The sequence below is a fragment of the Amblyomma americanum genome, chromosome 4, assembly GCF_052857255.1.
Source record: "Amblyomma americanum isolate KBUSLIRL-KWMA chromosome 4, ASM5285725v1, whole genome shotgun sequence".
Taxonomy (NCBI): Eukaryota; Metazoa; Arthropoda; class Arachnida; order Ixodida; family Ixodidae; genus Amblyomma; species Amblyomma americanum.
Window position 1 is genome coordinate 181,352,948 of NC_135500.1, and position 27,801 is coordinate 181,380,748.

At 53.0% G+C, this 27,801-nt stretch overlaps 1 protein-coding gene across 1 annotated transcript; it reads right to left on the minus strand.

The window, feature by feature from the left end:
• Positions 1-278: 278 nt before the first annotated feature.
• LOC144130478 (uncharacterized) lies at positions 279-27,403 on the minus strand. The gene is made up of 4 exons (XM_077664399.1): positions 26,758-27,403; positions 23,030-23,257; positions 1,907-1,984; positions 279-533 (listed from the first exon to the last, which is right to left on the minus strand). The coding sequence occupies exons 1-3, from the start codon at positions 27,288-27,290 to the stop codon at positions 1,942-1,944; spliced, it is 804 nt and encodes a 267-aa protein (XP_077520525.1). The 5' UTR covers positions 27,291-27,403; the 3' UTR covers positions 279-533; positions 1,907-1,941.
• Between the last annotated feature and the right edge of the window lie 398 nt (positions 27,404-27,801).

Below are 27,801 nucleotides of genomic sequence, written 5' to 3' on the forward strand. Positions count from 1 at the left end.
CGCTGTTCTTTCCTGCCACCCGAGTCAACATCACCTATAGGTGATGGTACTGCGAGCCGAGTTTCGAAGCAGACGGCCTCCTTGTCAACGCTTAGAGAAAAAAAAAGCCAATTAAATTTCAATCATCTCGCTGAACCCTGTCACCACACCCCGCAAAATCATGCCACCTACTTAATTTCAAATGCGAAACTAGCAGTCTGTGGAGAGAGCCGAAAAGCCGACCATTATTCGAAACCTAGAGCTTGTTGCGGAACTCTCATGGCCGAGTTATGCTCGCTTTAGTTTGTCCTCTTGACGCGACATTTTATTTGCGGTACATCCAAATTCGCAACAGAAAGAGTTGCGAAGATTTGCGTTTTCTCCCAGTTTTCATGAAGACGTGTCTTGAAGAATGTCTTCCGCCGAGCTTGCAGCGAACGTCGTGAAGTTTCGGCGAGTCATTCGTTTTAGCTTACTTTTTCTTTCTCTCGTGTTGTACTTGCACAGCTGTGCTTACAGAGATGTCCGCTGGTGTCGTCAAGCGTCGGCAGCGTCTGTAAGTGAATCAGACGAGTCGTTACACCGCACTGACGAATCGTCGCGCGGCAGTCGCCGCCTGCGGCCGGACTGGAGCGGCTACTCGCTAAACACAAATACGCCTGTATGGGAGCAAAAATGAGAGTAATTTGTCCTCTAGCGTACTCCCTTTTTTAAAGGGGAGTACGCTAGAGGATAGCCTACTCCCTTCCCACTCCTTTCTGTATAGAGCGTAGAGTGCCTCAATAGACCAGTCCGGCCGCAGTCAAAGCAACAGCGTGGGATCTTTGATTTCTCTGTGTGATACAGCACCGCGTGTTCCTCGCTCTCTGTGGCGCTTCTTGATTTTTTTTTTTAGGCAACAACTGTTGAGGGCACGTTTCCCGGTCTCCCGCTTTGGCGTTGTCGTCGACATACTGCTCCACGCGCTGGTTGGTCAAGCAAGCAGTGATGTCACGCGCGACGTCACCGCAACGCGCCATGGCAACACGTTACGCTGACTGGTCTGCGTGCAGTGAAGACTCGCTACGCTGTGTGATACAAACAGTGACGTCATGAATGACAGCATAGTTAATCACCTACGTCTAATAGGGAAGAAGACAACAGTGAATGAGTATTGCATTCACCACGACAAACAGCTGTCGCTGAATCTCGCGTTGCTTGGGGGTATCTGTCCTGCGAAGGTTTCTTTTTTTTTGCCCACTAAACACCAGCTTCTATACTATATATATGGCCACAGGTGGCAAAAAGAGGGCGCGAATACTGTGGTGCTTGTTTATTATCTAGCGAAATTAGCGTCTTACTGCGATGTGTGTATGATGGGAGTCAGCTTCGACACAGTTTTAACGACGTCCGCATTGTCCGTTCACGTGATCACATTAGGGCCAATGAGAAAGTCATCTTATCCTGCTGCCACTGCTGACCAATGATACGTGCACGTTGTGATCGTGTGATGGTCTGCGGTCCTGTAGAAAAGGTGTTCTTGATGCTGGGATACAAGCACTACACGTATCGCTTTTCCCCAGATGAAGCGAAAAGTTTTGCGGTTTCTTAGCGATCTAGATTTGTGGGACTTCCAAGCCCACTACAAGGCACACAACTACAGGGATAATCTCTGCCAGAAATACCGATCCACATGCTAGAAGTGGATTCTGGCATTTAGTCTAGGGGAACCTCAAGAGGCCCAAGGTTCTCCCTACGCTCTCCACAGGGAACCCGATCTAACACCGGATCTAGGTACAGCTACATAGCGCACTCTCAAAGCAGTCGTGAGGTCAGCAGACGGCTCACCTCGTGGTTGCTTTGCTGTGGGCATGCTAGCAGCCAGAGCTTGACGTTATACTGTCACTGTATGCGACTCCAGAAAAATAAAAAAAGGAAACATTCTTACGTAAGTAAATGCTGCATTCGTTGCGCGCATTCCATTCATAGACAGAGCCGTGGATGTTTCGCGGATGGACCTGCGACCCTGGCAGGAACAGAGAGAAACATTTATGTACTGAAAGGAAAAACATAACAGCGCCGCAATTCGTGGATATGAAACGAGTTGTGAGGTGTATGCAGTGGCCACTTTCACAACACAATCACAAAATGTAATGGCCGTTAACTCTTTCGTTAGCGGTCAGTAGGCCATTTCGTGAACGATTTGAAGAGGTGCAGTAAACAAACAGGTATGAAACTGATTGCACTCCATGCTCTGCAGGGCACCGAAAAGGCGCCAGTTCAGTAGATGAATTCAACTCCGATGCGCAGCTGCTATCTCTATCGGGCTGCACTGATGCCCGTTCCTGGAAAATTCGAAACTCAGCACTAACCTCAGCTGGCAACAGGCTCTCTCAGCTGGCAACCGTCAAAATTTAAAAGGTCACGTGTCACTCCGGCAAGAAACAGTTAATAATCAGCGGCGTTTCCCAAGCACCACCGCAATAATGTTGCCTGAGGAATATTGCCACATTACTAACAATTCCAGTGATGTCATCACATTGTTGAACTGTATTATCTGACACTTGGCTCTACCTTGGGTATTATGTATTATCTGACACTTGGCTCTACCTTGGGTATTATACGATCTAGCGGTTTTTCGTCTTCCTTCTCTCCAGTTCGCTGCTGTTTGCGTGTCCCAGCACGCTTCAGCAAAGCTTCCCCGTGTATGTCTACCGTTTGCCGGTGACATATTTGGTGGAGCCGCTGGGTAACGTCCCGTGTACGCCGACTTCGAAGACAGCCTTGAAGCCGATTATCAACGCTTGGACAACACCCGTCCACAAGGCGAGCCGCTACCTGCGTGGCCTACAACCTGCTGAGAGCACTAGTAAGGGCCATGACTTCCACCACGGGTAGCCAGACAGCTCAGCATTCCGGAAATGTCCGCTGTTCGTCCTTTACGCACCTCGGCCACCGCCATCGTTCCACGGTGACAGGTTCCAGAACGTTAAAAACTGGTTGGCCAGTTTTGACCGTGTGGCGAGCGTCAACGAGTGGGACGGTGAGTGTAAGCTGAAGAACGGCTTCTTTACACTGCAGGACTCAGCCAAGACGTGCTTCGAGGATCATAAGGCTTCTTTCACCAACAGGGAGGCTTTTCGCAGAGAGTTGTTACCGACGCTCAGCACCAGCGAGAGAAAGGAGAAGGCTGAAATCTCCCTGCACTCTATATCGCAGCCGCCGAATAAGAGCTTTGTCACGGTCATCGATTACATGAGGCGACTCTTCAGACAGGTCGACCCTGATGTGCCCGAGGCCAAGAAGGTACGCCACTTAATGAGCGCGGAGTAAAGGAACAGTAGCTTGCTGGACTTGTCCGTGACCCTTAAAAACTGTGGCCGACTTTGCCAGAGAGCCATTGAGCATGGAGCTTTCTTTGCATGAACGGTCAGTACGGTCGCCAGGCTAATGTAGCAGCCGCTCGCCACTGGGCGCCTACGTCGCTGCCCGACGAGGAGCTTCGGGATAGTTTGTTAGAAGCATTGTGTGTGAAAAATTGGAGAAACTCCGCTTCAAAGCTCCAGAGGCAAGCGTCGCTGCCGTAGCAGAAGTGATCCGAGAAGAAATCAGGCGAGTGGTGCAGCCACCACCAGTTCCACAGCTGGAGCCCCTACGTGATGACCTACACCGATGCGCTGCGGAGTCCTGGGCCAGCGACGCGAGCCTTTTCTCCTATTGCTCCCATGCCTTCTTTGCGGCACCCAGAACGCAGCTTTATCCATCGTGCAGCATGAATCCAGGCCCACCATGAGTAAAGCGCACGTGTGGCGTACGTCAAACAATCGGCCACTCCGCTACCACTGTGGAAAGACCGGCCACGTCCTCCGCAACTGCACCTACTGCAGAATCGGTTTAAGTGGGATCTCACCCGACGCACCTCGAGCGCGGGATATCAAGAAGTATCTGGCCGCCCCTCGACCTCGCAGCGACACCAGTCCCGATCGCCATCCCCAAGGCGGTTCTCTGCTCGCTGTCGCCCGTCATCCTCTGGGTCAAGAGCCTCTACTCAACGGTTCGCCGCGCCAACACGACCGACAAACTGACCCGACGACTTCAACAACGCGCTGTGAGACCGGCTTCCGCCAGAATTCCAGTAACCGCAGACAGCCATGACGTGACCGCATTCGTGGATACCGGCGCTGGTTTCTCTGTCGTGAGCAGCCGGCTAGCCATGACCCTCAGAAAATTTGACCCGTTGGTCTCCATGGGCCGCAGATCCGCACAGCCGGTGGTCATGTGGTGATTCCGTTTGGCGTCTGCACCTTGCGGATACAGATCCGTGCGAATACAGATCTCTGGCTGTTCTGTTTTGCAAACAGAGTGCTCCAAAGGCCTGATACTAAGTTTGGATTTTTTTTTCCGGAGTAAGGTGCAGTCAACTTTCACGAGCTAATCGTGTCGTTTCTTTCCCATCCTGTGCACTAATGTAGACACCGAGCCACGCAGGAATAATTTGCGCGTGTGTCGATCGCGTATTGGTGCCATCGAGAGCCAGCACGTTTGTTACCGTATAGAGCGCGATAGCAGCTCCGGCCCTCGTGGCATTGTTGAAGCCATGTCGCTGCTCCTCGGTCGGAAAGTCGGTGCATCTCGCGGACTTATTGAACTGAACAATAGCTGAACCGAACCTTTGGTTTCGGTTGTGAACCTCATTGGTTGAAGATAAAAACAGCGATTGCATATTTCGAAGAAATCGACGAATGAGCGGGACAGCACGCGTTGTCCGAAACCACGGAATCAGTAGAGGAACCGAGTACTGCAATGAAAATCGACGTGAGCCCGAACCTCCCGACTAATCAAAAACGCTGCTTGGAGAGCATCATCGACTCTTTACGCGACTGTTTTGGCTTGACCTCCAAGGCTAGACAGACACGCTCATAAAGCATATAATTGTAGTCGACGAATGCCAGAGACCGTCATGTCAGCCGCCTTATCGGGTTTCTTCGCAGGAACGTGATGCCATTCGCCGTCAAGTTCAAGGGATGCTCCAGGACGACGTGCGATGTGATACAGCCGTCGACGAGCCCATGGGCGTCGCCTGTTGTTCTAGTGGCAAAGAAAGAACCCTATAAACGGTTCTGTACTGAATACAGACGTCTAAGAAAAGTCACACACACAAAAAAGACATTAATCCTCTGCGCCGCATTGATGACTTCCTGGACCGATTGCGCCGGCCACGCCACATGCTTCTCATCGCTCGATTTACGCAGTGGCTGCTGGCAGATAGAGCTGGACGTACGCGACCGACAGAAGACCGCCTTTATTATCCCACGCGGTTTGTACGAATTCCGGCACTCCCTTTCGGCCTGTGCTCCACTCCTGCAACCTTCCAGTGGATGATGAACACCGTGCTTTCCGATCTGAAACGGCAGACCTGCCTCGTTTACCTAGATAATGTAATTTTCTGCAACACGTTCAAAGAGCACCTGAGGCGCCTGCGCGCTGTTTTCGAAACAATTCGTTCGGCCGGTCTCTCCCTCAAGCCCGAAAAGTGTCACTTCGCTTTCCAACATCTGAGGTTTCTGGGCCTCACCGTGAGCGTTAATGAGAGTTGGCCCAGACACCAGATATCAAAGTCGCTGTCCCTGCTTCCCCCGTCCCAACCGATAACTGTGCCCCGCTTTCTAGGTATATGCGCCTATTATCGGCTTTTTGTGTGTTTTCTGCCATATAGCTGAACTCCTAATCCGCCTCACAAAAGATGCAGAAGCGTTCTTCAGGAGCCAGGGTCATCTGTGCCTTCGAAGACCTCCAAACTCGTCTCCAAAGTATGCCCATGCATGCTTGAACACTTCGACGAGCCAGCCGACACAGAACTGCACACAGACGCAAGTAACGTCGGCCTCGGTGCGCTCCTTGCTCAGTGGAAGGATGGCCTCGAACGTGTAATCGCTTACACAAGCCGCATCTTATCACGATACGAGGCGAACTGTTTCACCACCGAAAAGAAATGCCTACCTATTGTGTGGGCGGTGACGAAATTTCGCCGCATTTGTATGGCCGCCTTTTCCGAGTCGCCAGCGACCACCATTTACTGTGCTGGCTGGGGAAGCTAAAATATCCTCTTGGTCGATTTGCACGCTGGAGCCCTTCGAAAGCAGGAATTCGATGTCAGCGTCGTCAATAAATCAGGGAAGAAGACAGTGATGCTGACTGTCTGTTCCGTGCTGCAATTCAAGACAACCAAGCCGAATCCGAAAACGATTGTTTTTCTTGGCGCTATCTCCACGTGTATTCTCATTCTCACTCACCAACAGAGACGGCAGTGAACTGAGGCCGCTTAATGAGTATCTTGAAATAAGCGCTCAGTCTACCCCCTGGGTCTTTTCGCGCGGACTGCTGTTGTTCTGTTTACGAGACGGCATTCAGTATAAGAACTATACAGGCCGACGGATGCTGGCCCGACGAAGTCCTGCAGGCGTGCCACGATGGCCCTTCTCGTCACCTGGGTTTTTCACGAACGTTGGCACGGATACGTCAATACTACTACTTGCCCAGGCCTGCTGCTGTTGTGAGGAGTTACGTCAGAACTTGCCGCGAGTGCCAGCGTCACAAGACGATGCTGACTAATCCAGCCAGACTACTGCAGCCTATTGATCCACTTCATGCAAGTCCCGTCCCATTAAGTTGGCATGCACTTCCTCGGCCCATTTCCAGAGTCCTTGCTGAATTAACTCTACATTGTGGTCGCTACCGACTATCTCAGCAGACATTGTGATACAAAGGCTCTTCCCTTTGGTACCACTGCTAAAACTGTAATCTTCATTTAAAACATTGTGCTTGGTCAATGTGCACCAACGAGCGTTTTAACTGACAGGAGAACAGCGTTCACCTCAGCACTTACGCTGGAGGTTATGCGAGTGAGCGGCACAGGCCACCGCAGGACACCGCATACCACCCTCAAACGAATGGAGTGACCGACCGGGTCGGTAAGACGATTTCAGACATGATTTCAATGTATGTCGACGCGGACCATCGGAACTGGGACGCAATATTCCCTTACGTCACATTCGCATATAATACTGTGATCCAAGAAATGACGCGCTTCACTTCGTTTCGTTTAGTGCATGGTCGTGAAGCCATGTGCATGCTGGACGCCATACTGCTTTCAGATAGGGCTAACTCCTCTGTTGCGGATTGTGACATTCTGTGTGTGCATCGAGTTGGGGCTTAAGGCCGCCCCTCTTTTCCCAGAACGAAGGGACCCGCCGCCCGTGACAGCGGCATCATCAATTACCCAGCCATGCTCTTTGAGTGACGACCAGAAAAACCGGACCCGCCGCCGCCCCGGGGAAACAGGCTTTATCCTCCCCAATTTCCGGGCACATTCCAGGACAAGGGAGCTGTCAGCGGGCCAGAGCGCGCCGTACCACAGCCGACGCTATGCGCTACCGCGAAGACGACATTCTTTCCCTCCCCCCCCCCTTTTGTCGTGGGCTATCGCCGGGAAGGCACCCACAGCTTCCCAGAAGGGCCGCGACGGACACCTGTCATGGCGGACAGGCAGTACTCGCCAAGAATGTGGAAAGACAGGCGCTAGTGAATTAGCTCCGAAGAGAGAGCCTGTGTATACTCTCACTTGAGAGAGAGTGGTGGCGTTTTTGTTGTTTATTTAGTTTGTATTGTTAACAGACTCTGGGGTCGAGGCTAAGCCCAGCCCAAGGGGTGGTCCCCATCTCGCATGTTATTTTGGATTGGAGAATTGATGCTTTGGGCGGGCCACTGGAAATGACCGCCCTTAGTCCTTTGTTAATCAAGTGCTTAAAAGCGCATGTAAACGGATGCAGTTCAGTCTGAGCTGGGGCTCCATGCTTAGCATGTAATGCGATGCTACTTAGGCACTAACCTGCCCGGTCGATGAGTAAAGAAGTGCAAAGTTTGTTCTGTTGTAAAATTATGCTCTGCTGTCATCATCTACAAGCTCGCCTCCTGTTCATCTTCCAAGCCGAACGACACTAGAGGAAGGGTTTGTGAACCATCCTCGAAGAAACGGACGACTATTGAAATTCTACTGCAAGCACGCTCAGGACGACATCGTTCGCCAAGAGGGCCTTCAGCGCCGAAGCCCGTCGGCGTGCAGCTTCTGCCAGCAACCGCTCGAGCCCAACTCCGGAGCCACTCCATCGCCCCCATGAAGTCGTCGGCACGTAAGCTCGGACGCCCCAGCCTCTGATGTATAATCTTACTCATGTGTAATTATTGAATATACCTGTTTGTTTAAACTGAGCCATACGGTGTCTCTTTGCCTCTCCGTCCCGTGTGGACCTGCGCATTATGGGGGTCATCACACTGGTGCCAGAAGTGGGGTCTCAAAAGCAAATGTCCTCTGAATGCTGTGACATTCATGACTTCAAAATTGTAATCAAAAGGGAATCACGGGACTGATTGTGGGACTTTTTACCCCCATTTGAGAGGCTTGAGGCACTGGAGGGCTTGAAAAAAAAAAATGACTGTATCTGAGGGAGCTCCCACTCCACAGCCGTCGCTCGGAGCAAGCATGCTGGCATTAGGAAGCGTCATTCCGACGTTTACGGGAGATAAGACAGGGGTTCCAATCTGCGATTTCTTTTCCATGCTAGAAGAGATTGGGAAAATGGGGGGATGGTCCGATGCTCAAATGCTGGGAATGGCGAGGTGTAAGATGGCAGGAGCTGCTCATGATTTTGCCTGGCGAGACGAAAAAGTAAAATCCACAAAATCATTTGCGGAATTTAAGAAGCTCGCGTTTGAGCATTTCGACACTGAACCACGTCACGTGCGGGTACAGAGGTTCCGTGACGCCGGACAGATGGTAGGGGAGGACGTGCGAACATTTGCGTCGCGACTTCAGCGCCTAGCACGCGATACGTTAAGCAGGGAGGAGGAAGGAGACCAGTTAAGGAAGAAATACGCGGAGGATATACTTAAAGAGGAAATGACCGCTTTGTTCGTGGCTGGTCTGCAAGACCCCGTGCGCCGGTTCGTGCTCTCGCGCAAGCCGAGCAATTTCGACCAAGCCGTGGAGGCCGCATTGGATGAGGAACGAAATGAGGCGTTAACGACAGCCGCAGCGAGAGTACGCGTCATAGAGAGAGCGGTGCTCAACCCTGAGGTTGCTCTCTTGACAGAGCGGTTAGATCGCTTGGAACAGCTGCTAACTCAGCAGGTAGAACGCCAGGTTGAAGCGCGCGCTCAACAGCGCCCATTCGCTGGAAACCGGAGACCGCCACAAAGCTACAGGCGCGGTATGCGAGATTTTGAAGAAATCGTATGCTTCGCTTGCCAGGGTCGCGGACACATCGCCAGGATCTGCCAAAACGTGCGCCGTGGGGAGCCACAAAGAGAAGCAGGCGAGACACGCCCTAAGCAAGCCTACAGCGGGGCTCCAGATACCGAGTCAAAAAACTAGTTAGTCCTCCCCAGCCTGAGGAGCGTGGGGAGGGAGCAGTAGATGATGAGGTGGTGGTAGTTTGTGTGGCCGACGAGGCATGCCCTGTTGTGCGTTGCAAGTTAAATGGTTGTTGTATGGAATTGTTGATAGATACGGGGTCAAAGGTGACATTGCTTAAGGAGAGCAGTTTTAACACGCTTCGAAGGAAGGGGGACCGCGAGGTGTTGGAAGCGTCTGGTGGTATGGCAACCAAATTTGTAGGCATAACGGGGGATCCTCTTGGCATAAGTGGACTCTACCGGTTACACTTCTCTCTCGGCGGAATTGCATTGGAGCACCCCTGCTACGTATGCCCGGACACGGTGTCTCTGCCAAACGGAGTGTCAGGTATATTAGGGCAGGATTTTTTGAGAAAAGGGAAGGTAGTAGTTTCATTCTCTGAGGAAGAGGTTAATGCGGGCGGATCAAAAGTTCCGTTTTTGAACAGGAGAGGGGCTGAGATTCGCATTACCGATATTGACACCCGTCAAACAGTGGGATCATTGGAGAAGGTATATTCGCGGGTTGCCGTCAGGCTGGTCGATGAGGCGGTCGTCCTTCCTTGGTCGGAGCACATTTTGTACGCGTTTGTGCCTTCAGATGTAGAGAGCGGCGCCGTGGGAGTGCTTGAGCCGGTCGACTCTCTCAGCAATGGCCTGAAGGCAGCCGCGTGCCTCGTGACAGTTAATGACGCCCACAGAGTGCCCCTACGGGTGGTTAACTGTAGCCAGCAGCCACTGAGCCTTCCCAAGAACAAAACATTGGCTTTCTTCACCTCTGCGATAGAGCAACGTGAGCCCACCAATACGGTACTCGCAACTGTAGAGCATGCTAGTCCTTCGGCTGCTCCAAAGGTGTCGTTCGATCTTTCTCACGTAAAATCCAGGGAGAGGGAGGCTCTGGCTGGTTTGCTGAACGACTACTCGGAGGTATTCGCCGCGTCCAACCTGGATTTGGGCTGCTGTGGCGTTATAAAGCACAGGATAGAAACCGGCACTTCATCGCCCGTTTACCAGCGTGCGTACAGGATTCCTTACTCCCAACGTGAGGAGATGGAGCGGCAGGTGCAGGACCTGATTGATCGCGGCATTGTCGAACACTCAAAGTCACCCTGGGGAGCACCAGCACTATTGGTGGAAAAGCCAGATGGCTCGTATCGATTGGTAGTGGACTACCGCAAACTAAATGCCGTAACTCGCATCGATCCATACCCCATCCCCAATATACAGGAGACGCTTTCTCAGCTGGGCTCTGCCAGGTACTTCACGGTAGTGGACATGGCGGCGGGATTCTGGCAGATAGCAATGGATCCGGCAGATGCCGAGAAAACGGCATTCAACACGCCCTCAGGGCACTATGAATGGAAAAGAATGCCGATGGGTCTGGCCAACAGCCCTGCTGTCTGGCAGAGAACCGCTGATGTTATCCTGGCAGGTCTTCTGGGGAGGCTGTGCTTCGTGTATATGGATGACATTATCATATACAGTGACAGTTTTGATAACCATTTGCGCGATATTGAGCAGGTTTTGGTGCGACTAAGAGGAGCGGGTCTCAAGCTGAAGCCCTCTAAGTGCCAATTCCTCAAAAACGAGGTGAAATATCTCGGGCACGTTGTTTCAGCTGACGGCGTGCGACCGGACCCTGAGAAACTAAGGTGTGTCTCGGATTTTCCATCCCCGACTAGCGTCCGCCAGGTCCGGCAGTTTCTCGGCCTGATCGGTTACTACCGAAGGCACATAGAGGAGTTCGCCAAGCTCGCTAAGCCGCTCACCGCCTTAACAGCCAAAAATGTCGCCTTTCGCTGGGACGAAAACGCGGAGAATGCTTTTGGGGCCCTGAAAGGGAAGCTAATGAGTGCACCGCTGTTGCGCCACCCGGATTTTAATTTGCCCTTCGTTATGGCCACAGATGCGTCAAAGTTCGCAGTGGGTGCCGTGCTATCTCAGGTTATCGAGGGCAAAGAACATCCCGTTGCTTTTGCCAGCCGACAGCTGAGCCCCACAGAGCAAAAGTACGGAGCTACGGAAAGGGAGTGCCTCGCCGTTGTCTGGGCAGTAAAGCACTTCAGATGCTACCTTTACGGCCGCAAATTCAAGCTAGTCACAGACTGCCATCCTCTGAAATGGGTGATGAGTGTCAGGGACCCTAGCTCGCGACTCGCTAGATGGAATCTACACCTGCAGGAATACTGCTTTGAAGTTGAGCACAAGTCAGGAAAGACGCATCTGAATGCTGATGCACTCAGCCGCACAGCTGCCGTGGCAGCTATAGATGAGTTTGTCCCCGTAGTCGACCCCGCCGAATTACGCACAGAGCAGTGCAAAGATCCGGACCTGAAGCGAATAATCGAAAGCTTAGAGGACGCACCGTCTCACCCCGAACAGCTAGGTTATTTCATTGGCAAAGACGGCACCCTGTGTCGGCGCACGAGGCCAACCAGGAAAGGGAGACCAGAGAAAACCGCTTGGGAGAGAGCGTCATACCTCGGTCGTGGACAGAAAGGGTTCTTCGCGCGTTTCACGATGCGCCATGCGCCGGTCATTTTGGCGTAGCGAAGACACGCAGGCGTGTGGAGCGTTTGTACTTTTGGAGGGGCATGCGACAGGATGTTAGAGACTACTGTGCGAAGTGTCATTCCTGTCTCGAAAGAAAAACACCCAAGGGACGAAGACCTGCAGCTCCAATTCAGCCGTTCCCTGAGGTTTCGGCTCCCTTCGAGCGGACAGGTATGGACATAATGGGCCCATTGCCCACGACCACTTCCGGAAACAAGTACATTTTAGTATTTGTCGACCACCTTTCAAAATACGCGGAAGCGGTAGCACTCCCAGATCAGAAGGCAGACACGGTTGCAAGAGCATTTGTCGAACAGATCGTGCTCCGACATGGACCCCCGAGGCAACTCTTGACAGATCGGGGAACGAACTTCGTGTCGCAGCTAATGAGGAGAGTTTGCGAGCTGCTTAAGATCGCTAAGAAGCAGACAACACCGTACCATCCGGCTTGCAACGGCGCGGTGGAGCGACTGAACCAAACCGTGGCCGGGTTCCTGTCGCATTTTGTTTCGCGCGACCAGCGGAACTGGGACTTGTGGCTCCCGTATGCAATGTTTGCCTACAATTCCTCAGCACACGAGAGCACGGGCGAATCGCCATTCTTTCTTCTCTACGGCCGAGACCCGGACCAGCCTGGTGAAGTGCCAGAGGGCCCCCGTCGTGTCCCATACGCTTCACTGGACGACTATAAGGTTGAGCTAGAATCGCGCTTGCAAGTGGCGAGGGACATCGCAAAGGAGTCCTTAAAGAAAGCGGCGAAGCGCAGGAAGGAGGTGCACGATCGCAGTGCTAGAGACGCGCCGTTTGATGTGGGGGACAGCGTGTACATTGAAAACTGCCAAAGGCAGATTGGGCTAGCTCGTAAGTTCCAGACGAAGTGGAGAGGACCGTGCGAGGTTGTCGAGAAGCTTTCTCCGGTAAACTTCAGAGTCCGAGACGTGAACCGGCGTTTGATAAGGATACACGCAAATCGCCTCAAGTCGGCACCGGTTTAGTATTCACGAAATGAGGAAAGGGAAAGCGCGGATTTTGATGGGGACAGAAGTGAAGCGGAGCGCGCAGATAGTTCGCAAGAAACGCCCTCTCCTGCATTTGTTCGGCAGGCGCCCGAGGTGACGGCCGGAATGCCACCGGATTTACTTCATGCATTGCTAGAAGAAGAAGCGCGCGAGGTTGCCGCGCAGATAACGCCAGGAGAGGCTCCTGCCACGAGCCCTCGCGAGTCCCAAAGCAGACAAAGGGGCACAGACTTACTTAGTATGACTCATGAAGGCCGATATCCGCTGCGAAATCGGAAAGCTAAGTCGGACTAATGGCGTAAACAGAGCGGAGTTGTGAACTGGTTAGAATTGTGTAATGCCGCAGCTCATAACATTGCTATGTGCTTATGTGTTAAGTTATCGGAGTTGGTAGTTAAACCTTTCTGTCATTAAGTAACACCTTCACAGGAGAGCATGCGGAGCGCATGCAGAACCTGCCCTACTTCCTTTCGTTATCTATATTTTTGTCTGTGCCGTGATCGTGCTAGAAGTGGGAGCTCCTTTGTAACTGTGGTAAATTTATTTCGTCCAGTTTGGACTAGAAAGGAGAGGCTTGGGTGCTGAGTTTCATGTTTATCTGTAAAAGAAGATCAGTGCTGCCCCTGGAGACGCCAGTTATGACAGCGGAGGCATATGGTGTTGTGCAGTGGTGTTGAGTGCAGCGAAAAGTGTTTTGTCGGACGCACTGTGCGAGGCGATTCAGAAAGACAAGGGGAGCTGCGTGGACTCAAATGTTCGGAGAACATTCTTCTGGAGGGTGAGCGAGTGTGACATTCTGTGTGTGCATCGAGTTGGGGCTTAAGGCCGCCCCTCTTTTCCCAGAACGAAGGGACCCGCCGCCCGTGACAGCGGCATCATCAATTACCCAGCCATGCTCTTTGAGTGACGACCAGAAAAACCGGACCCGCCGCCGCCCCGGGGAAACAGGCTTTATCCTCCCCAATTTCCGGGCACATTCCAGGACAAGGGAGCTGTCAGCGGGCCAGAGCGCGCCGTACCACAGCCGACGCTATGCGCTACCGCGAAGACGACATTCTTTCCCTCCCCCCCCCCTTTTGTCGTGGGCTATCGCCGGGAAGGCACCCACAGCTTCCCAGAAGGGCCGCGACGGACACCTGTCATGGCGGACAGGCAGTACTCGCCAAGAATGTGGAAAGACAGGCGCTAGTGAATTAGCTCCGAAGAGAGAGCCTGTGTATACTCTCACTTGAGAGAGAGTGGTGGCGTTTTTGTTGTTTATTTAGTTTGTATTGTTAACAGACTCTTGGTTCGAGGCTAAGCCCAACCCAAAGGGGTGGTCCCCATCTCGCATGTTATTTTGGATTGGAGAATTGATGCTTTGGGCGGGCCACTGGAAATGACCGCCCTTAGTCCTTTGTTAATCAAGTGCTTAAAAGCACATGTAAACGGATGCAGTTCAGTCTGAGCTGGGGCTCCATGCTTAGCATGTAATGCGATGCTACTTAGGCACTAACCTGCCCGGTCGATGAGTAAAGAAGTGCAAAGTTTGTTCTGTTGTAAAATTATGCTCTGCTGTCATCATCTACAAGCTCGCCTCCTGTTCATCTTCCAAGCCGAACGACACTAGAGGAAGGGTTTGTGAACCATCCTCGAAGAAACGGACGACTATTGAAATTCTACTGCAAGCACGCTCAGGACGACATCGTTCGCCAAGAGGGCCTTCAGCGCCGAAGCCCGTCGGCGTGCAGCTTCTGCCAGCAACCGCTCGAGCCCAACTCCGGAGCCACTCCATCGCCCCCATGAAGTCGTCGGCACGTAAGCTCGGACGCCCCAGCCTCTGATGTATAATCTTACTCATGTGTAATTATTGAATATACCTGTTTGTTTAAACTGAGCCATACGGTGTCTCTTTGCCTCTCCGTCCCGTGTGGACCTGCGCATTATGGGGGTCATCACACTGGTGCCAGAAGTGGGGTCTCAAAAGCAAATGTCCTCTGAATGCTGTGACATTCATGACTTCAAAATTGTAATCAAAAGGGAATCACGGGACTGATTGTGGGACTTTTTACCCCCATTTGAGAGGCTTGAGGCACTGGAGGGCTTGAAAAAAAAAAATGACTGTATCTGAGGGAGCTCCCACTCCACAGCCGTCGCTCGGAGCAAGCATGCTGGCATTAGGAAGCGTCATTCCGACGTTTACGGGAGATAAGACAGGGGTTCCAATCTGCGATTTCTTTTCCATGCTAGAAGAGATTGGGAAAATGGGGGGATGGTCCGATGCTCAAATGCTGGGAATGGCGAGGTGTAAGATGGCAGGAGCTGCTCATGATTTTGCCTGGCGAGACGAAAAAGTAAAATCCACAAAATCATTTGCGGAATTTAAGAAGCTCGCGTTTGAGCATTTCGACACTGAACCACGTCACGTGCGGGTACAGAGGTTCCGTGACGCCGGACAGATGGTAGGGGAGGACGTGCGAACATTTGCGTCGCGACTTCAGCGCCTAGCACGCGATACGTTAAGCAGGGAGGAGGAAGGAGACCAGTTAAGGAAGAAATACGCGGAGGATATACTTAAAGAGGAAATGACCGCTTTGTTCGTGGCTGGTCTGCAAGACCCCGTGCGCCGGTTCGTGCTCTCGCGCAAGCCGAGCAATTTCGACCAAGCCGTGGAGGCCGCATTGGATGAGGAACGAAATGAGGCGTTAACGACAGCCGCAGCGAGAGTACGCGTCATAGAGAGAGCGGTGCTCAACCCTGAGGTTGCTCTCTTGACAGAGCGGTTAGATCGCTTGGAACAGCTGCTAACTCAGCAGGTAGAACGCCAGGTTGAAGCGCGCGCTCAACAGCGCCCATTCGCTGGAAACCGGAGACCGCCACAAAGCTACAGGCGCGGTATGCGAGATTTTGAAGAAATCGTATGCTTCGCTTGCCAGGGTCGCGGACACATCGCCAGGATCTGCCAAAACGTGCGCCGTGGGGAGCCACAAAGAGAAGCAGGCGAGACACGCCCTAAGCAAGCCTACAGCGGGGCTCCAGATACCGAGTCAAAAAACTAGTTAGTCCTCCCCAGCCTGAGGAGCGTGGGGAGGGAGCAGTAGATGATGAGGTGGTGGTAGTTTGTGTGGCCGACGAGGCATGCCCTGTTGTGCGTTGCAAGTTAAATGGTTGTTGTATGGAATTGTTGATAGATACGGGGTCAAAGGTGACATTGCTTAAGGAGAGCAGTTTTAACACGCTTCGAAGGAAGGGGGACCGCGAGGTGTTGGAAGCGTCTGGTGGTATGGCAACCAAATTTGTAGGCATAACGGGGGATCCTCTTGGCATAAGTGGACTCTACCGGTTACACTTCTCTCTCGGCGGAATTGCATTGGAGCACCCCTGCTACGTATGCCCGGACACGGTGTCTCTGCCAAACGGAGTGTCAGGTATATTAGGGCAGGATTTTTTGAGAAAAGGGAAGGTAGTAGTTTCATTCTCTGAGGAAGAGGTTAATGCGGGCGGATCAAAAGTTCCGTTTTTGAACAGGAGAGGGGCTGAGATTCGCATTACCGATATTGACACCCGTCAAACAGTGGGATCATTGGAGAAGGTATATTCGCGGGTTGCCGTCAGGCTGGTCGATGAGGCGGTCGTCCTTCCTTGGTCGGAGCACATTTTGTACGCGTTTGTGCCTTCAGATGTAGAGAGCGGCGCCGTGGGAGTGCTTGAGCCGGTCGACTCTCTCAGCAATGGCCTGAAGGCAGCCGCGTGCCTCGTGACAGTTAATGACGCCCACAGAGTGCCCCTACGGGTGGTTAACTGTAGCCAGCAGCCACTGAGCCTTCCCAAGAACAAAACATTGGCTTTCTTCACCTCTGCGATAGAGCAACGTGAGCCCACCAATACGGTACTCGCAACTGTAGAGCATGCTAGTCCTTCGGCTGCTCCAAAGGTGTCGTTCGATCTTTCTCACGTAAAATCCAGGGAGAGGGAGGCTCTGGCTGGTTTGCTGAACGACTACTCGGAGGTATTCGCCGCGTCCAACCTGGATTTGGGCTGCTGTGGCGTTATAAAGCACAGGATAGAAACCGGCACTTCATCGCCCGTTTACCAGCGTGCGTACAGGATTCCTTACTCCCAACGTGAGGAGATGGAGCGGCAGGTGCAGGACCTGATTGATCGCGGCATTGTCGAACACTCAAAGTCACCCTGGGGAGCACCAGCACTATTGGTGGAAAAGCCAGATGGCTCGTATCGATTGGTAGTGGACTACCGCAAACTAAATGCCGTAACTCGCATCGATCCATACCCCATCCCCAATATACAGGAGACGCTTTCTCAGCTGGGCTCTGCCAGGTACTTCACGGTAGTGGACATGGCGGCGGGATTCTGGCAGATAGCAATGGATCCGGCAGATGCCGAGAAAACGGCATTCAACACGCCCTCAGGGCACTATGAATGGAAAAGAATGCCGATGGGTCTGGCCAACAGCCCTGCTGTCTGGCAGAGAACCGCTGATGTTATCCTGGCAGGTCTTCTGGGGAGGCTGTGCTTCGTGTATATGGATGACATTATCATATACAGTGACAGTTTTGATAACCATTTGCGCGATATTGAGCAGGTTTTGGTGCGACTAAGAGGAGCGGGTCTCAAGCTGAAGCCCTCTAAGTGCCAATTCCTCAAAAACGAGGTGAAATATCTCGGGCACGTTGTTTCAGCTGACGGCGTGCGACCGGACCCTGAGAAACTAAGGTGTGTCTCGGATTTTCCATCCCCGACTAGCGTCCGCCAGGTCCGGCAGTTTCTCGGCCTGATCGGTTACTACCGAAGGCACATAGAGGAGTTCGCCAAGCTCGCTAAGCCGCTCACCGCCTTAACAGCCAAAAATGTCGCCTTTCGCTGGGACGAAAACGCGGAGAATGCTTTTGGGGCCCTGAAAGGGAAGCTAATGAGTGCACCGCTGTTGCGCCACCCGGATTTTAATTTGCCCTTCGTTATGGCCACAGATGCGTCAAAGTTCGCAGTGGGTGCCGTGCTATCTCAGGTTATCGAGGGCAAAGAACATCCCGTTGCTTTTGCCAGCCGACAGCTGAGCCCCACAGAGCAAAAGTACGGAGCTACGGAAAGGGAGTGCCTCGCCGTTGTCTGGGCAGTAAAGCACTTCAGATGCTACCTTTACGGCCGCAAATTCAAGCTAGTCACAGACTGCCATCCTCTGAAATGGGTGATGAGTGTCAGGGACCCTAGCTCGCGACTCGCTAGATGGAATCTACACCTGCAGGAATACTGCTTTGAAGTTGAGCACAAGTCAGGAAAGACGCATCTGAATGCTGATGCACTCAGCCGCACAGCTGCCGTGGCAGCTATAGATGAGTTTGTCCCCGTAGTCGACCCCGCCGAATTACGCACAGAGCAGTGCAAAGATCCGGACCTGAAGCGAATAATCGAAAGCTTAGAGGACGCACCGTCTCACCCCGAACAGCTAGGTTATTTCATTGGCAAAGACGGCACCCTGTGTCGGCGCACGAGGCCAACCAGGAAAGGGAGACCAGAGAAAACCGCTTGGGAGAGAGCGTCATACCTCGGTCGTGGACAGAAAGGGTTCTTCGCGCGTTTCACGATGCGCCATGCGCCGGTCATTTTGGCGTAGCGAAGACACGCAGGCGTGTGGAGCGTTTGTACTTTTGGAGGGGCATGCGACAGGATGTTAGAGACTACTGTGCGAAGTGTCATTCCTGTCTCGAAAGAAAAACACCCAAGGGACGAAGACCTGCAGCTCCAATTCAGCCGTTCCCTGAGGTTTCGGCTCCCTTCGAGCGGACAGGTATGGACATAATGGGCCCATTGCCCACGACCACTTCCGGAAACAAGTACATTTTAGTATTTGTCGACCACCTTTCAAAATACGCGGAAGCGGTAGCACTCCCAGATCAGAAGGCAGACACGGTTGCAAGAGCATTTGTCGAACAGATCGTGCTCCGACATGGACCCCCGAGGCAACTCTTGACAGATCGGGGAACGAACTTCGTGTCGCAGCTAATGAGGAGAGTTTGCGAGCTGCTTAAGATCGCTAAGAAGCAGACAACACCGTACCATCCGGCTTGCAACGGCGCGGTGGAGCGACTGAACCAAACCGTGGCCGGGTTCCTGTCGCATTTTGTTTCGCGCGACCAGCGGAACTGGGACTTGTGGCTCCCGTATGCAATGTTTGCCTACAATTCCTCAGCACACGAGAGCACGGGCGAATCGCCATTCTTTCTTCTCTACGGCCGAGACCCGGACCAGCCTGGTGAAGTGCCAGAGGGCCCCCGTCGTGTCCCATACGCTTCACTGGACGACTATAAGGTTGAGCTAGAATCGCGCTTGCAAGTGGCGAGGGACATCGCAAAGGAGTCCTTAAAGAAAGCGGCGAAGCGCAGGAAGGAGGTGCACGATCGCAGTGCTAGAGACGCGCCGTTTGATGTGGGGGACAGCGTGTACATTGAAAACTGCCAAAGGCAGATTGGGCTAGCTCGTAAGTTCCAGACGAAGTGGAGAGGACCGTGCGAGGTTGTCGAGAAGCTTTCTCCGGTAAACTTCAGAGTCCGAGACGTGAACCGGCGTTTGATAAGGATACACGCAAATCGCCTCAAGTCGGCACCGGTTTAGTATTCACGAAATGAGGAAAGGGAAAGCGCGGATTTTGATGGGGACAGAAGTGAAGCGGAGCGCGCAGATAGTTCGCAAGAAACGCCCTCTCCTGCATTTGTTCGGCAGGCGCCCGAGGTGACGGCCGGAATGCCACCGGATTTACTTCATGCATTGCTAGAAGAAGAAGCGCGCGAGGTTGCCGCGCAGATAACGCCAGGAGAGGCTCCTGCCACGAGCCCTCGCGAGTCCCAAAGCAGACAAAGGGGCACAGACTTACTTAGTATGACTCATGAAGGCCGATATCCGCTGCGAAATCGGAAAGCTAAGTCGGACTAATGGCGTAAACAGAGCGGAGTTGTGAACTGGTTAGAATTGTGTAATGCCGCAGCTCATAACATTGCTATGTGCTTATGTGTTAAGTTATCGGAGTTGGTAGTTAAACCTTTCTGTCATTAAGTAACACCTTCACAGGAGAGCATGCGGAGCGCATGCAGAACCTGCCCTACTTCCTTTCGTTATCTATATTTTTGTCTGTGCCGTGATCGTGCTAGAAGTGGGAGCTCCTTTGTAACTGTGGTAAATTTATTTCGTCCAGTTTGGACTAGAAAGGAGAGGCTTGGGTGCTGAGTTTCATGTTTATCTGTAAAAGAAGATCAGTGCTGCCCCTGGAGACGCCAGTTATGACAGCGGAGGCATATGGTGTTGTGCAGTGGTGTTGAGTGCAGCGAAAAGTGTTTTGTCGGACGCACTGTGCGAGGCGATTCAGAAAGACAAGGGGAGCTGCGTGGACTCAAATGTTCGGAGAACATTCTTCTGGAGGGTGAGCGAGTGTGACATTCTGTGTGTGCATCGAGTTGGGGCTTAAGGCCGCCCCTCTTTTCCCAGAACGAAGGGACCCGCCGCCCGTGACAGCGGCATCATCAATTACCCAGCCATGCTCTTTGAGTGACGACCAGAAAAACCGGACCCGCCGCCGCCCCGGGGAAACAGGCTTTATCCTCCCCAATTTCCGGGCACATTCCAGGACAAGGGAGCTGTCAGCGGGCCAGAGCGCGCCGTACCACAGCCGACGCTATGCGCTACCGCGAAGACGACATTCTTTCCCTCCCCCCCCCCTTTTGTCGTGGGCTATCGCCGGGAAGGCACCCACAGCTTCCCAGAAGGGCCGCGACGGACACCTGTCATGGCGGACAGGCAGTACTCGCCAAGAATGTGGAAAGACAGGCGCTAGTGAATTAGCTCCGAAGAGAGAGCCTGTGTATACTCTCACTTGAGAGAGAGTGGTGGCGTTTTTGTTGTTTATTTAGTTTGTATTGTTAACAGACTCTTGGTTCGAGGCTAAGCCCAACCCAAAGGGGTGGTCCCCATCTCGCATGTTATTTTGGATTGGAGAATTGATGCTTTGGGCGGGCCACTGGAAATGACCGCCCTTAGTCCTTTGTTAATCAAGTGCTTAAAAGCACATGTAAACGGATGCAGTTCAGTCTGAGCTGGGGCTCCATGCTTAGCATGTAATGCGATGCTACTTAGGCACTAACCTGCCCGGTCGATGAGTAAAGAAGTGCAAAGTTTGTTCTGTTGTAAAATTATGCTCTGCTGTCATCATCTACAAGCTCGCCTCCTGTTCATCTTCCAAGCCGAACGACACTAGAGGAAGGGTTTGTGAACCATCCTCGAAGAAACGGACGACTATTGAAATTCTACTGCAAGCACGCTCAGGACGACATCGTTCGCCAAGAGGGCCTTCAGCGCCGAAGCCCGTCGGCGTGCAGCTTCTGCCAGCAACCGCTCGAGCCCAACTCCGGAGCCACTCCATCGCCCCCATGAAGTCGTCGGCACGTAAGCTCGGACGCCCCAGCCTCTGATGTATAATCTTACTCATGTGTAATTATTGAATATACCTGTTTGTTTAAACTGAGCCATACGGTGTCTCTTTGCCTCTCCGTCCCGTGTGGACCTGCGCATTATGGGGGTCATCACAGGATGCTGACTAATTCGTTAGTCACGCCGAAGCCGCCCGCCAACCTTCTCGGTACCAAATCCGCCACCAGCCAAGCACATGACGCTCGCCGCTATGATGTCCACCACAGAGATGCGAGTCCCAGCCCGGCGAACAAGTCTGGGTGCGGAGCCCTATCCGCCTGCGATGACGCTCTGATAAGCTTCTTCGCCGATACTTTGGCCCATACGAGGTACTCCGCCACCTTATTGAGGTGAACTACGAAGTCTACCTCCAAGGAACTGTCCGCTCCTCTAGACGGCCGACGTCTGAAATTCTCCACGTTCCCAGGATGAAGCCGTACCGCGCCTGTTAGCACCCCAGTCGTGTCTACACCAGGTTCCAGAAACTTGCGACGTTCCTTCTCGTTGCATAGCTCGGACCCCAAGTGCGGTCGTGCGGCGCCGAGTCTTTCAGAGGACGGGAGTAATGCCACACTGCAGTAACCACTCTAGTGGCGCCGTAACGCGTATGTTCAGCCTTATATAGCAGTCGGCTAGTCTTGGGCGTGCTACGGGCTAGCGGCTTTTCGTCTTCTCGCGAGCTCCGTGCTGCTCTGCGCGCCGCAGCACATCGCAGTAAACCTTCCCTGTTTACGTCTACCGTTTGTCGGAGACAACATGTAGTACGAGGGTGAAATAAGTGACAGGCACATGAAGGAGTTCAACGCTGACTTCCCCCCTCGGTAGCGAAGTTTCGGTGGATGGGCACGTTGCGTTGACCTCACGTTGACCTCACAAGGTCACGTGAACTAGGCGGCTCAGCTGTCACCCAGGCGTTTGGAACCCAGCTCTTCCATGTCGTGGATGGGACCAGACAGACAACAGGACAACGGTGGGAAGGTTTCCACCTGCCCAGCGTGCCAGGTGGGCCACCTGCCAGAAGGAGGCTTTAGACAAACAACGGCTTTTCGGCGGAGTGGGAGCTCTAGTGCTAGCGCACTAGAACGCCCATTGAATAAATAGTTGTGTTTGTCCCATCGGGCCCAAACTCATCGCGCCGCGCGGTTTGGGGGTGGCAAGGAGGTGCTAGAAGGCAACTACCGTGCCTGAAGCCCATGAGCGTCACAAGGATAAGCTACATTCGTGCAATTTTCAGTAAAAATCAGTTGATATAGCCCAGCGCTCGTCTGTCGTCCCCTCTTTCCTGTGTCCCGTCCTTCCCACATAGTGGTCTGTGCTGCTATGAGGTTTTTTCCCGCACTGAAACCTCACATGTCCTCAATGGCAATGCAAGAAACAAAGTGCGCTCTTTCACCATCGACTGAGCGTACGCGAAATGCATTGAGAGCAGTGTGACAACCAGGACATAAAGAAAAGAATTTTTTCGCATAAGGCAACCGCAGGAGAGACATACAGTCCGCTCGTCCCGTCCTCCGGCTTGTCTTATGCGCGGATGCGAGTTCGGTTAAACAGGAGGGATGTACACAGAGTGTCCCATTAGCCAATTCACGCACCTGTTCGACAGGGGGCAAGAGGTGTTGCCGACGTCCGGAGCTCTCTTCTGGCTCCTCTGGCGCAGGGTGTTCAGCCTGACGTCGGAGCAGCGCAGCATGATCTGGTGGCGTTGCAGTTCCTCCTCGAGCTTGCGGATGCGGAGCGCCTGTGCCCGGATTTGGTACTCGCTCCGCCGCAGCTCGCCCTTGAGGACGGCCACCTCGCGGGCCACGCAGTTGCGTATCTCCCTGGCAAATATTCCGCGCATTATTTCCCTGCCTGTCAAAAATGACGAGCCCATTCTTGCGGCCATAAGTGGCTCACAGCCCATTCACACTTGCGAATAGAGAAGGGCGTCGCTTGTGACCAAGGAGCGGCCTGACAGTGCCCATGTTCACATTGCCAAGGGCAACGTCCAGAACGAGACCTGTCGGTTTTGTCGTCTTGGATGTTACGCCTTTGAGACCAGAAGTCGGGTGTGGAACAAGCTTCCGTTCACTTCCGAGGCACCGCTGATTGGTTAGTGGTCCGCAACTCGCGCCTCCGGACCGCAAGGCTGGAAAATCGAGCAGCGTGCGACTAGCATGCGAATGTTTTTTTTACCTAAATGGTCACACAATCTCTGCGTCTCGCAAGTGTGAATGGGCCTTATCGAAAGGCGTCGTGCCCAACAGGACCCGCCGCAGTGGCTTAGTGCGTACAGCGTGGCTGCTGGTCCCAAGGTCGCGGGATACAATCCGGCCGCGGCGACCGCGTTTCGCTTAAGGCGAATTGCAAAAGACGCCCTTGTATTGTGCGATATGTCAGCGCAAGTTGAGGTCCCTGGGTGGTCGAAAATTTATCTGGAGCCCTCCACTACGGCGCCTTTCGTGTGGCCCATGGATGACTAGCTTTGAAGCCGCTGCGGTGGCTCAGTGGTTATGGCGCTCGGCTGCTGACCCGAAGGACGCGGGTTCGATCCCGGCCGCGGTGGTCGAATTTCGATGGAGGCAAAATTTCAGAGGCCCGTGTACTGTGCGATGTCAGTGCACGCTAAAGAACCCCAGGTGGTCGAAATTTCCGCAGCCCTTCACTACGGCGTCCCTCATAGCCTGAGTTGCTTTGGGACGTTAAACCTCAATAAACCAAACGACTAGCTTTGAGACGTTAACTCCGCACAACACTCACAACAGAAGGCCTATTTCGATCAGCTTGTGGCCATTAAACGTGCACCTCAAGCGTTTTTTTTTTTTTTGCACTTCTCCCCAATCGAAATGTGACAGGCATGAAGGCGATCGAACCCTCCTCTTGTTCAGTAGCAGCCCTTGAACCATCGCGTCATGTCTGGACACCTTTAATGCTCTGAAACGCTTCCTCGCACTTCAGTCTTCAATGTCCCGAGGCGAAATAATGCGCAGGACAATGCAGCTAACTATCGTTGCTGAAAATTTCGTCGCCAGCATGCATACAGTGCGGCCACGATTATTCCGGAAGTTCGAGCTGGCTCTTCACAATGTTGGCTTTCGAACTGCCCGCGATATGTCGTACTGCGCAGCAAACAGCTGCTAGCTGCGCTGGTAGAATACGCCGGAGGAAATATTTGCGATGGACTGATGGAAGGTAGGAGTGCCCCCTTTGAAACGGGGTGATGGCAGTTGCCAACGCGGTCGGGATCGAACCCGGCAACTCCGGATCAAAAAATTTTCAATTTTCAACCGCCACAGACGAACGGCTTTCCTCGCGACATCACTGCAGTACCACCTGCCCATTTTCGTTTTTACAACCATGAAAATGACTGTTCAGTCATTAAACATCACGATTTCACTGTCTAGTTGTGTAAAAACCCATCTCGTATGTAATGGCCCCATATGGTGGACCTCGAAGATCATAAATTGAACTGAACAGCTGAGATACACCTGCTAGGTTTTGTCACAGCGCATTTTTTGGAAGAGAGAGGGAAGAAATGAGCTTTAACCCATTAAATTTGTTCGGGGTGAAAACAACGGGTAATATCAAACTCTGCTCGAAATCGAGGGGCCCACAGGTGCGTTGTGCCCTTTTCTTTTCTTTTCACTTGAGGCATGGGTCTTGAAATTGTCACTCTCTCAAAATAACTACGGGCGCGCAACCCATGGGTTTTTGATATTGCTTTCATATTTTTTTATCATTTCATGTCGCTTGCGCCTACGCCAGCCGAGTGCGTCCCGTCCATGCCTTGGAAGCGTCCTCATTTCCCTGGGGTGGGTGAACTCTCGCTCGTAACCTTGCCGGTGAGTCGGACGCCTTGATTCCCTCGCATAGTCCTTCCGAGGAAGCGCTCGTCTGTTGCTATCCGGCGTTATTGTTTTGAACAGCAAAACATTAAAAGGGCGCTTAATTGCTTTACGCGTTTACAATGCGTTAGCATTAGAAGTCTTTGTAAATAATGTTGCGATTTGTGTAGCTGAGAAGTTTCTGTTCTGACTTTGTCCATTTGTCGGAATTCTACTTTTTATATATATATATATATCGGTCATACGGCTGCCTAGTAAGATGTGGCGCTTATGTGAACTTGCAGAGGAGCACCATGGGGCAGAGAGGAGACTGAGTTATGATTCTAGCTATTTATTTTAAATATGAAGGAGCGTGGCCTTTACAGGGATCCGATCTCGACTATGTAGTTAGAGGGCCTTCTCCATCTCTGGGGACCGGAGCCCATCAACTCGAGGATTTTATTCGGCGTCCCGTTTTAACACAACGAGCATGGCGTTATGGTAGGTGAAGTACTTGACATCTCGGATTGCCCATTTTCTTTTTTTTAGGGGGAATGGGTGGGGGGGGGGGGGGTTCTTCCCATGGCAGTCACCTCCCGGCCTATCCCCTACAAGTGGACAAAAAGTGTGGTGGAGCTGCCATAAAAAAAAAAACGTAAACCAATAAGCTCCTGCCTGTGCCACTACGTATAACAGGCTTCTTTCTACAAGTGGCCAGGGGGATTCCACCCTATTTACTTTTTCTGCTGCCAACGTGGCAGGTGGCCCTTCCGTGCACATAACCTTGCACACGTCGACACTGGCGGGGCCTCACAATGTGGCTCCTATGTTAACACATTAAAATTGGTTTTTGGGGAAAGGAAATGGCGCAGTATCTGTCTCATATATTGGCGGACGCCTGAAACGCGCCGTAAGAGAAGGGATAAAGGAGGGAGTGAAAGAAGGAAGAGGTGCCGTAGTGGAGGACTCCGGAATAATTTCGACCACCTGGAGATCTTTAACGTCCACTGACAGCGCACAGCACACGGGCGCCTTAGCGTTTCGCCTCCAACGAAACGCAGCCGCCGCGGTCGAGTTCGAACACGGGAACTCCGGATCAGTAGCCGAGCACCTAACCCCTGAGCCACCGCGGCGGGGCAATAATTAATGTAATTTGGGAGAGCTCGTGACGCGTTCCTTTGTTCCCAAGAGTGAGGCCCGCCATGATCGTCTTGTGCTCTAATGCGCTAGCGATCACGAGGCGTGGTGGTGTGACTTTCCGCCGCGAAGGACACACATTTTCCGGTTAACAAGGCAACCAACACATTCTGACGTGCCCACATCTCCTGCCATTATCATAATCTGCATTTGGGAGCTTCGTTACTTTGTACGGAGAGGAGTAATAGCTGTGAACACGGCAGGCCACACCTTGATACAAGCAAAACAAAACTGCGCCCGCAGAAAGGCACGTTCAGCCATAGATTCTGGGTCCTGGCCCGTCCTCTAGAAGAAGCGTGGGCCTGTGGGCATTCCCTCACCTTTCCTTGGCGTTGAGCGCAGTCTGGAGGACTGTGTTCTCCCTGCGAAGCTGCCTCTTGTCCCTCACCTCTTCCCTCATGGCCCTCAGGTCAGCCCTAAGGTGGCAGTTCTCTCGCAGTGAGCTCGCGTACTTGGCGTTGTAGGTTCTCGCGATGCTTTGCGCGCGGTGCAGGTCGGATCGAAGTTCGTCGGCCACCGCTTCTTGCCTCCTCTCTGCGATGGCGGCCTCGGCGAGCCTCAGCCTGGCATCGACCAGTTGCAGCCGCAGTGCCTGCAACTCATCGCCGCCGCCAGGGAGCACGTAGTCTCCCGTGTCCAGGAAGAGCCGGATGACACGGTCCGGGCGGAGCTGCTTCCGACAGGTCGGGCAACTCCTGGACTTTTGCAGCCAGCGCAGCAGGCACGTCTCGTGGAAGACGTGGCCGCACTCGGTCGCGCTTATAGCGCCGACGCTGTGACCGATACTCGGGTCGCTGTCGTCGCCGCCGCTGGTCAGGATGCTGCCCAGGCATATGCTGCAGGCCGTCCGCATAGCTGAGTGGATGAAGCACCTGGGGCCGGCAGCTTTCCGGTGCAGTCAGCAACGGCCAGCGGGGCACTCAGCAACGGTGCGCCGAGCCGAGCGCGCCCGCCAGTTTGAAATTGCGCGATGTCACGTGCCCCGCTGGTCTTTGTCGTCGTTTGTGCGGACAGCGCGGTGCTTGTCCGCCTGCCTCCACAATACTGACTGAATACTATGAATTGAGTCTTTGGCACGAAGCTATCGCATCCTGGACCCATCAAAGGCCGAATAATGTCAAGTACAGGCTTGGTTAACACTTTAGGCCATGGGGGTTGCCTTTCAGCCAGGCATGTAGCCAGGAATTTGTCTTTTCGGGAGGGGTCAAGATCATTTCTTGTATCGAGCGGGGGAGGGGTTAGGTTAGAGATCGGTTCACAGATTGTGAGCATGCTCTAAATGCATGTTGCACAAGCTCAAAAGCAGGCCATACATGGCCTCAGCATTTTTCACCAACGCTGTACATACCGGTGGCAGCAGCCGG